This window comes from Lampetra fluviatilis, chromosome 1, assembly GCF_964198595.1.
Source record: "Lampetra fluviatilis chromosome 1, kcLamFluv1.1, whole genome shotgun sequence".
Classification (NCBI taxonomy): domain Eukaryota; kingdom Metazoa; phylum Chordata; class Hyperoartia; order Petromyzontiformes; family Petromyzontidae; genus Lampetra; species Lampetra fluviatilis.
The window spans coordinates 27,109,393-27,120,281 of NC_136275.1; the positions used below are offsets into that span (position 1 = coordinate 27,109,393).

Sequence of the window (10,889 nt, forward strand, 5' to 3'; positions counted from 1 at the left end):
AATATTGTTACAGAGTTCGAACAACAAATGCCTCTTCTTGATGAAACATAAGAATAGGTTTGACCCTTTCTGCCAATAAAACAGGCGTCAAGATGTTCAAACACCAAATAGACGATGCATTTTGGCGAGGCAAACAAAAAACGGTGAATATAAATACGGCTCTCCTTGTGATGTTGGTTTGCCGACACGTGGTGCAGAGGACACATCTGGAAAGCGTGTCGTGCCCCTGTGCCCGCCAGCGTGGGGAGCGGTGGTGTCGTGGTTAGTTTTCAGTTTCCTTTATCAGGTTCTAGCGGTAACTACCCGGCGTTGCCCGGGTGAAAAAGACAGACACACACACCGACTTACACACAGACATCGACCCACACACACATAGAAACACATCGACTTATACGCACACACACACACACATGGACTCACCCTGTGAGTCATGCGGATCTTGACTCGGGTGCAACCGCAACCAAAACATGAACAAGCAACATCTTAAAGTGACTACACGCAACAGAAAAATCCCGGCGACCCGAATTCGATTCCCACCCACGGCTATTATAATCAGTGACGAGTCGTCTGATCGAGTCACGGGACTCGCCTAGGTCGACTCAGTCTCTGACGAGCACGCGATTCGGTGCGTGTAGATATCAGCACTGGGAAGACAAAGGTGGCTGGGCGTGGTGTTGATCACTCCATTAGCCCCCCTCGTGTGCCACAGTGCCGGCCTTTCATAGGTGGTGATCTCTAACAGCACTTGCCCCAACAACGCTGTTCAGGCTTTCTCTGTGTGCCCGCGCTACGAACTCGGCGACCTGCGTTCGATTCCCGCTCACGGTCCAACACCCGTGACGATGATCCGAGCCGGTCTTCCCTAGGTCGACTCAACCTCAAACGAGCACCCAGTGCGGTGTGCAAGCATCGCTACTGGGGGAGACAAAGGCGGCCGGGCGTGGTGCCGGTCACCCACACCGTCGTTTTGCCGTTGCGGCCTTCATAGGTTCTCGCTAACAGCACTTGCCTCAACAGTCTGTTAAAGGCTATACGGGGGATCTTTGTCTCTACAGTAGTGCGAGCGCGTTGCAATTGCGTACAAATGTCCAGCGTATTTATTTGGGTCTTTCGTTAAAGCCACGCAGATGGGTTGTGTTTGCGAACGAAACGTCGTAGTTTTTTTGCTATTTTATTTTCTTTCAACCTATCTGCGTGACTTTACCGAAAGACCCAAAGAATATGCATTCCTGCAGCCACGAAAAGCTTTAAGTCAAGACTTCATGTTCAGCGAATCACGCACAAAGGCCTCTCTCGCACGCGGCCAGAGCACGGTTCACTCCTTGATGTCGTCCGTCTTCTCGCCACTTTGTCTCTCCCCAACCTCCTCCCCCACCTCGTCCACCACCTCATCCACCACCTCGTCCACCACCTCGTCCACCACCTCGTCCACCACCTCGTCCACCATCTCCCCCTCCCCCTCCTCCTCTTCCCGCTGCGTGTCAATGCCTCGACGCTCCTTCTTCCACTTCATGCGCCGGTTCTGGAACCAGATCTTGACCTGGCGCTCGCTCAGGCACAGCGAGTGCGCGATCTCGACCCGCCGTCTCCGGGCGAGGTAGCGGTTGAAGTGGAACTCCTTCTCGAGCTCCAGGCTCTGGTGGCGCGTGTAGCTCCTCCTGCCCTTCCTCGCGTCGTGTCCTGCGGGCGGAGAGCGAAGCGCGCACGTGGGTAGCGGGCAAGAGCAGAGAGGCCCGTGGTGGTAGCGGCGACGGCGGCAATCGGCAGCTGCGGGGGGCAACGGCAGCAGCAGCATAGTCGCGAGCAGCAGCAGCAGCAGCAGCGGCAACAGCAGCAGCGGCAACAGCAGCGGCTACAGCAGACGCAGCGGCAACTAGCAGAGGAAACAGCAACAGTAGCAGCAGCAGCAGCGGTAACAGAGGAAACATTAACGGCGGTGGCAATAGTAGCAGCAGCAGCGGCGGCGGCCGCAGCGGCAGCGGCAGCAGCAGAAGCAGCAGCAACAGCAGCGGCAGCAGAAGCAGCGGCAGCAGCAGAAGTAGCAGCAGCAGCAACAACAGCAGCAGCAGCAGCAGCAGCAGAAGCAGCAGCAACAGCAGCGGCAGCAGAAGCAGCAGCAGCGGCAGCAGAAGCAGCGGCAGCAGCAGAAGCAGCAGCAACAGCGGCAGCAGCAGAAGTAGCGGCAGCAGCAGAAGCAGCAGCAGCAGCAGCGGCAGCAGAAGCAGCGGCAGCAGCAGAAGCAGAAGCAGCGGCAGCAGCAGAAGCAGAAGCAGCAGCAACAGCAGCGGCAGCAGAAGCAGCAGCAACAGCAGCAGCAGAAGCAGAAGCAGCGGCAGCAGCAGAAGCAGCAGCAACAGCAGCGGCAGCAGCAGAAGCAGCGGCAGCAGCAGCAGCAGAAGTAGCGGCAGCAGCAGAAGCAGCAGCAACAGCAGCGGCAGCAGAAGCAGCGGCAGCAGCAGAAGCAGAAGCAGCGGCAGCAGCAGAAGCAGCAGCAGAAGCAGCAGCAGCAGCAGAAGCAGCAGCAACAGCAGCGGCAGCAGAAGCAGCGGCAGCAGCAGAAGCAGCAGAAGCAACAGCAGAAGCAGCAGAAGAAGCAGCAGCGGAGGCAACAGCAGCAGCAGCAGCGACAGCAGCAGAAGCAGCAGCAGAAGTAGCGGCAGCAGCAGAAGCAGCAGCAACAGCAGCGGCAGCAGAAGCAGCGGCAGCAGCAGAAGCAGCAGCAGCGGCAGCAGAAGTAGCGGCAGCAGCAGAAGCAGCGGCAGCAGCAGCAGAAGCAGCAGCAACAGCAGCGGCAGCAGAAGCAGCGGCAGCAGCAGAAGCAGCGGCAGCAGCAGCAGAAGCAGCAGCAACAGCAGCGGCAGCAGAAGCAGCGGCAGCAGCAGAAGCAGCAGCAGAAGCAGCAGCAGCAGCAGAAGCAGCAGCAACAGCAGCGGCAGCAGAAGCAGCGGCAGCAGCAGAAGCAGCAGAAGCAACAGCAGAAGCAGCAGAAGAAGCAGCAGCGGAGGCAACAGCAGCAGCAGCGACAGCAGCAGAAGCAGCAGCAGAAGTAGCGGCAGCAGCAGAAGCAGCAGCAACAGCAGCGGCAGCAGCAGAAGCAGCAGCAACAGCAGCGGCAGCAGAAGCAGCGGCAGCAGCAGAAGCAGCAGCAGCGGCAGCAGAAGTAGCGGCAGCAGCAGAAGCAGCGGCAGCAACAGCAGCAGCAGCAGAAGTAGCGGCAGCATCAGAAGCAGCAGCAGCAACAGCAGCGGCAGCAGAAGCAGCGGCAGCAGCAGAAGCAGCAGCAGCGGCAGCAGAAGCAGCGGCAGCAGCAGAAGCAGCAGCGGCAGCAGCGGCAACAGCAGAAGCAGCAGCAGCAGCGGCGGCAACAGTAGAATCAGCAGCAGAATCAGCGGCAACAGTAGAAGCAGTGGACGCAACAGCAAGGACGAGGCCGGCTGGGAGTCTCGAGTTTCACGTTGCCACGAGGCAGCATGCGACGCCCCACGTGTTCGCTGACGCGTAGCCACGAGGCACGCTGGGCTCGCTTTCCTCACGAGGCGAATTCAACTCAAGGGGGCATCCGAGTGAGTTCTGTTGACAATTACAACAACGATATGCGAATGCCTCCTATTCACGTCTTCCACAAGAGCGGCTGCGGAGGGTGCGAAAGAAGTTCAACAAACATACGTATACACGCGGAATTGCGTTATGTGTCTCTAAATACATAAATAAATATATATACATGTATATGAATTCTAGACCGATTTTCATCTTCTGGGTATCAAGATCTGAGCGGGTCTGGAGTTTGCTCGCTAAAATGCATGCTGCTGGATTTATAAAATATACTGGTCGGAGAAAGCCAATAGGCCGATAGATTTAAAAAATATTCTTGTATTCTACGTATCCGTGGGCACAGTACGGGAACACGTGATGCACACACGGAAAATGACAAACTCTCCAGGGCAACCTTCGGCGACTACGCTCACCACGCAGAACAGAGCCGTGGAACGTGGACTCAATTGCCCTGTCCACAAACACGAAGGCCGAGCAGGCGTCATCACGGCACCGATTAGCCACTCCGCTACGCGCCTGACTCCGCAAAAATCGTCTGGCCAGATGGACCACCGCAATGATGTAACATCACAGCTGTTGCTGTACAGTCACATCAGCGACCCATACGAAGGCAATATCTCTAGACTCACACAGAGAGACCCGTAGGACTCGCATCGAGATCCACAAACTTACACAGAAATCTAGATTAACACGAAGACCCATATATCCCATAGAAAACCACAGACTCGCATGGAGATATCTAGATTCACACTGAGACCCACAGATGCAGATAGAGACCCTTAGACGCACACATAGATATATATATAGATGCATATACAAAACCATTAGCTTAATACACAGAGACCCACAGATGCACAGCTATCTATAGATGCACACTGACACCCAGACTCGCATAGAGAACCACAGACTCACACATAGATCTACAGACTTACGCAGATCATCACAGCAGCGATTCATCGCACTCCGAGACTCCCTGACTCCGCACTCATCTGACCACCTCGCTGTACCATCACAGCTGTTGCTGAACAGCAAGACAAGCAGCCATCCCAATGCAAGGACCCTTGCCGAGCAATGAGAATGGAGGCTTTCTCTGGTTACTGGAGGGAGCCGGGAGTAGTAGTATTATCGTTGTTGTTAACATTGACTTGGTCGCCGAATATACACGCACGCACATGCCGATTCCCCACGCTCTCACCACGGATCTCCCTTGTAACACAAAAATCCGGGCAAACTTGCTAAACGGGATCTTCCTATGCGTTAACAAATCTAAGTACTGTCACGTTAAACGTACGACGACGATGATGATGATGATGAAGAAGAACCTGCTGCACACGTGTTCACAACACCGCGCTACACGTGCAGAAGCGCACAACGAAGGCGTTTCACTGCGACCAATTCACCCGCCACGCGCCCCGATCTCGGCCAGACGTCGCCAAGGTTTTGCCGGATCTCACCATGATCTCGGCTAAGATCTCGCCGGATCTCGCAAGCTGAGCTGAGCCTGGTTCGGACTGCACTTGGGGATTATTTTGTATTATTTTGCTGCTATAAATGTGCACATGATAAGCCACTTTTGTTCAGCTATCATTTGTGTCCACGTCTCTTCTGAAAAGTGAGTTAATACCTCCGTGGTCTTTACCTGGTAGGACAAATATTCGTTTTTATTCGCATATTTTAAGTGATTTGTTTTCCTTTCCTACACTTTGCACTCCTATCGTGTGTTTTTTTGTATTGTTTGTTGATGAGACAGAGTTGCACGCTCACCCCGTGTTCGTGGAAGCCGGCATCGTAGCGGTGAGCGCTACGCTGCGCTATGCTGCGCTACGGACCCGTCGACCCGTGCTCGATTCCCGCTCACAGCCAACACCAGCGACGATTATCTGAACCGGTCCTGGGCTTCTCCTAGGTCGACTCAGCCTCAAATAAGAACCTGGTAAGGTGTGTTAAACATCGCCACACTGGCGGACAAAGGCGGTCGGGCGTGGTGCTGGCCACCCACCCCCTCGTGTACCGTGCCGGCCTTCATAGGTGCTCGCTAACAGCACTTGCCCCTACAGTCTGTTAAGGCTACACGGGGGGATCTTTGTGTTTTGTTCGTGGCTAGGGGAGGGGGGGGTCTCCTCGATTCTCTGTGGTGTTTTTTTTTCTTTCCGGGATCTCTCACGGTTCATCCCGCACATAGTACAGCGAGCTTCAAAAAACATGTGCACACTTCGGAGAATTTGCAACAACACCACAAGAAATGTGCCTCTGGGCTCTGGAGACCACCTGGAGAAGATTCCAGGCACGCGTTGACAATGATGGCGAACAATTGGAGACTTTTTCAAGCTATTAACATACAATTCTTATCATATTGCAGTGTATAATCCGTTTTTTTCCCATTAAAAACGATAGTCTCATCTAAGTGTTAACATTATTTTTTATGCACACTGTATTGCGAAATCACTCAACGGCTGAATCGGCTAGACATTCCCCCAATGCAATACCCTCGTGAAAAGCAAGAGCCGAGGCTTTACTGGGTCATGAAAGGCAAATTGAGAGGATTACCGTTCTTATTGTTGGTACGGCGGCGTGTACACATGGAACGCGTGTACACTGAGATCCTCACTTGAATCGGCTCTATGGACGCAGACGCCGTTGCGTCTATGCATGTTGAACGTCTTACGTAGCCAAAGCGTGCGAATCCGCAATTCGAAAGAAAAGAGTTTTCAATCAAACGAGAAATTCCCTTTCAATCCGGAAGCGTTCATTGCTTAGCGCGGGATCACACGAGATCACGTTCAACATTCAAGCGTGCAGCGTGGAACGAGTTCATTTGTATCTGAATGTGGAAGAGTGTTTTGATGAACGCGGGAGGGCGTAGTAGCGTAGCGGTGGTGGACCGCGAGGACTCGGGGCTGGGAAACCTTGGCATGGACCATTGCTATGTGAAGCCCAACATGTCTTGAAGCAATACTTACAATACATGTATGTGCACATTGTGTAAATACTCGTCTGGTTATGTGTAACACTATTAGATAATCTCAGGCAAAGTGTCTTCCACTCACATGATGATGAAAACTCCACATTCATTTGGTATGGGTTATTCATATCCTCAACTCGTAGTGTTGACATTCTACACGGCGGTACATATTTTAACGACCGCACGGAGATGATGGGGCGTGAGTCGACCCCAAACAGAAACGGCTTTCCAATGTTGAGTCCGACACTCGACACACAAATTCCATGCGTGGTGATGATCGTGGTGGCGATGATAACAAATTGCTATGCATTTATGTTTAACACGTAGAATTAAGAAAACATACGTGCAAAGCGACTACACGTGTCCCCTTTATTTATACATATTTATAAAATATTATATGTATTACGTTCGATATCGGACCCTTCAAATTATGTTGGTACGTTTCGCATAAACACATAATAAGTCCTTATCACCTTCTCAATACATGATGGCATTTAACTTTGAAATCAACTCACGCCTCGTATTGTTGGGGGGTGAAAACACAGTTTGAGTTTAATTTTGGAGAGAGGTGCTGGAATAACGTGAAATGACTGCAAACATTATAAAACACAAAGATATCCCGTACAGCTTTGAACAGGCTTGTTGAGAGACTTGCTATTAGCGAGTAGACCCTTTGTATCGCTGGTACGGCACACGAGGGGATGGTGTGGCCAACACCACACGGGGCCGCCTTTGTCTCCCTCAGTGCCAATGTTTACAACAATGCACCAGCCACTCGCTTAGGGCTGGATCGACCTCGAGGAAGTCAGATAATCGTCAACGAAGTTGTCCGTGAGCCGGAATCGAACTCGGATCTCCGGGCTCGCAGCTCGGCGCGGCCTAACCACTGCGCCACCGCTCCCCAATCGATGCACTCTCTTCGCGCATAGATGGGGAGGGGGGTGGAAGAATTTGCTGTTTTCCCTCGATTTTTCCGTTGCGTGTAGTCACTTTAAGATCATCTTGGTTCTTTCGGTAAAGTCACGTAGAATGGAAATAATAAAATCATAAAATAAAACATAATAAAATAATTCTCACGACGTTTCGGCCACAACGCAAGCAGCCGTCCTCAGGTGAAGACCAGGTCTGTCGGGGAGACAGCGTCTGAATGAAACGTCGTGAGAATTATTTTATTATTTTTATTTTATTATTTTATTACTTCCCTTCTACGTGACTTTACCGAAAGAACCAAGAAGATGAATCCCTGCAGTCACGAAAGCTTTACATCGAAAAATCACTTTAAGATGTTTCTTGTTCATGTTTTTTTCTTTTGTTGCGGTTGCACCCGAGTCAAGAGCCGCATAGCTCACAGGGTTATACCGAATGAAATAATAAATAAAATAATAAATGACACGAGAGAGGCCTTTGCGGGCAGTCGCTTGGTGTGTCCATCCCGCCTGATGGTCCCTCTGCGTTGAATTTTTACTGCGAGCCGGGAAATAACACCTCGCCTCTCGCGGGAGGCAGACGGAGACAAACACGCGACAGCGCGCACTGAGTTAGTGTCGGAGTCGCCGTCTTCTCCACAAAGGCGGCTTGAACGCGTCGTCTGGACGATTCGCTTCCATTGTTCTCGCTACGACTGCAAGAGCGCAGACAGCCCTCCACACCGCCCCCCCCCCCCCAAAAAAAAAGATACAACGACGAAAATAAAACAAAAACGTTTTTCGTCCGCACACGGATGTGGCCCTTTGTGCGAACGATTCCAAACAAAGCCTCCCTTCGAAACGAGACAGTGGTGGAAATTCCGCATTCACATGGCGAGTGGGAGGGGGCTGGGTTTGGCACAAGCAGCGTTCACTTACCCACGACGTTGGAACGCTTTTGACGGCCCCCCCCCCTCCCGGAGGGAAGGACTGGGGCCTGGCCCCATAGCCCCTCTACCCCAAACCCGGGATGATGAACTGAGACCGCCCCCCCCCCAATGCGAATCCCTTCGCTCGCTCCACGCAGCGCACACGCGGTACGTTTGGCTTGGCACGGGGCGGCATGCGAATATTCCTCGCTACACAAACCCCGGGGGCCGGTGTCATTTAAAAGCTCCCCCGCACCCCCCCCCCCCCAAAAAAAAGAATTTGACGAAAAAAACCCCGCGTTTGTTCGGTTTGGGGTTGTAAAAGTCGGGGGTAGTTTCCCTAATTAGCGTTGTAAAGAATCGTAAAAAGGAAGGGTTGGTGGTGGTGGCGGTGGCGGTGGGGTAAGAATCCCCTCCACGTGTGACCTATGCTTGTGGCATTGCTGAAGAGCGGCTCTTGTTACAACTGTGGGCCGCTTTGGCAGCTCAATCTTGAAGAAGAAAAGAAGACGAAACATGCATGGGGCTGCGTCCACGCAAGTCCGTGCTGCGTGGTTTATGGCACACCTCAACAATAGAAAGTTCTAGATTTGAAGCTTTCGCGAGCGCAAGAAGTACTCTTTGGTTCTTTCGGTAAAGTCGCGTAGAAAGAAATCAAATTAAATAATAATAATAATAGAATACGACGTTTCGATTGCAACACAAGCAGCAATCATCAAGGTACAAATGAATGAGAAAACAAACATGGTGCTTGTTTACAAGTCCATTCTCTCATTCATTTGTACATGATGATGGCTGCTTGTTGCAATATTATAATTAAATGTAATTCTATGTGACTTTACCGAAAGAACGAAAGAATTATCGGCGTGTAGACGTTTAAACAATTGACCCAAGGGGATGTCCGCTCTGGCGGACGCGGAACCCGACTGAAGCCGGTTGTCTTTGTTCGTCGCATGCGGCATGCCGATGAAATGACTACACACACTATACACTACACTACACACTACACTACACACTACACATAACACTACACATAACACACTACACACACTACACTACACACACTACACTACACACACTACACACACTACACACACTATACACTACACTACACACACTATACACTACACACACACACTACACACACACACTACACACACACACTACACACACACACTACACTACACACACTACACACACTACACACACACTACACTACGCACACTATACACTACACACACACACTACACTACACACACACACTACACTACACACACACCACACACACACCACACACACACTACACTACACACACTACACACACTACACTACACACACTACACACACTACACACACACTGCACTACACACACACACACTACACACACACACTACACACACACACTACACACACACTACACTACACACACACACTACACACACACACACACACTACACACACACACTACACTACACACACTACACACACTACACACACTACACACACTACACTACACACACACACAACACTACACACAACACTACACACACACTACACACACACACTACACACTACACACACACACTACACTACACACACACCACACACACACCACTACACACACACCACACACACACTACACTACACACTCACCACACACACACTACACACACACTACACTACACACACACCACACACACACTACACTACACACACACCACACACACACCACACACACACTACACTACACACTCATCACACACACACTACACACACACTACACTACACACACTACACACACTACACACACACTACATTACACACACACACACACAACACTACACACACACACTACACACACACACTACACTACACACACACCACACACACACCACACACACACTACACTACACACTCACCACACACACACTACACACACACTACACTACACACACACCACACACACACTACACTACACACACACTACACACACACACACCACACACACACCACACACACACTACACTACACACACACCACACACACACTACACTACACACTCACCACACACACACTACACACACACTACACTACACACACACCACACACACCACACACACACTACACACACACTACACTACACACACACTACACACACACTACACTACACACACACTACACTACACACACCACACACACACTACACTACACACACACCACACACACACTACACTACACGCACACCACACACACACTACACTACACACACACCACACACACACACTACACTACACACACACCACACACACACTACACACAAACCGCACACACTACATGACACACACTACACACACTACACTACACACACTACACTACACACACTACACTACACATACTACACTACACACATGACACACACTACACTACACTACACACACCACACACACGCACAAAAAACAACCCAAACAAACCCCAATACACAACACCGTGACTTTGATAAGGAATGTATATTTACGTAATCTGGCGACGTTTCAGGCAATG

At 51.1% G+C, this 10,889-nt stretch overlaps 1 protein-coding gene across 1 annotated transcript in view; it reads right to left on the minus strand.

Annotated features, from left to right (window-relative positions):
• Positions 1–1,315: 1,315 nt before the first annotated feature.
• The window catches only part of LOC144939293 (uncharacterized), a 22,305-nt gene continuing 12,731 nt past the window's right edge, over positions 1,316–10,889 (minus strand). The window contains exons 2-3 of the mRNA XM_078866690.1: positions 1,436–1,680; positions 1,316–1,387 (exon numbers count right to left, since the gene is read on the minus strand). Of these exons, the coding sequence (XP_078722816.1) occupies positions 1,316–1,387; positions 1,436–1,680 (317 nt within the window). The remainder of the gene's footprint in view (positions 1,388–1,435; positions 1,681–10,889) is intronic.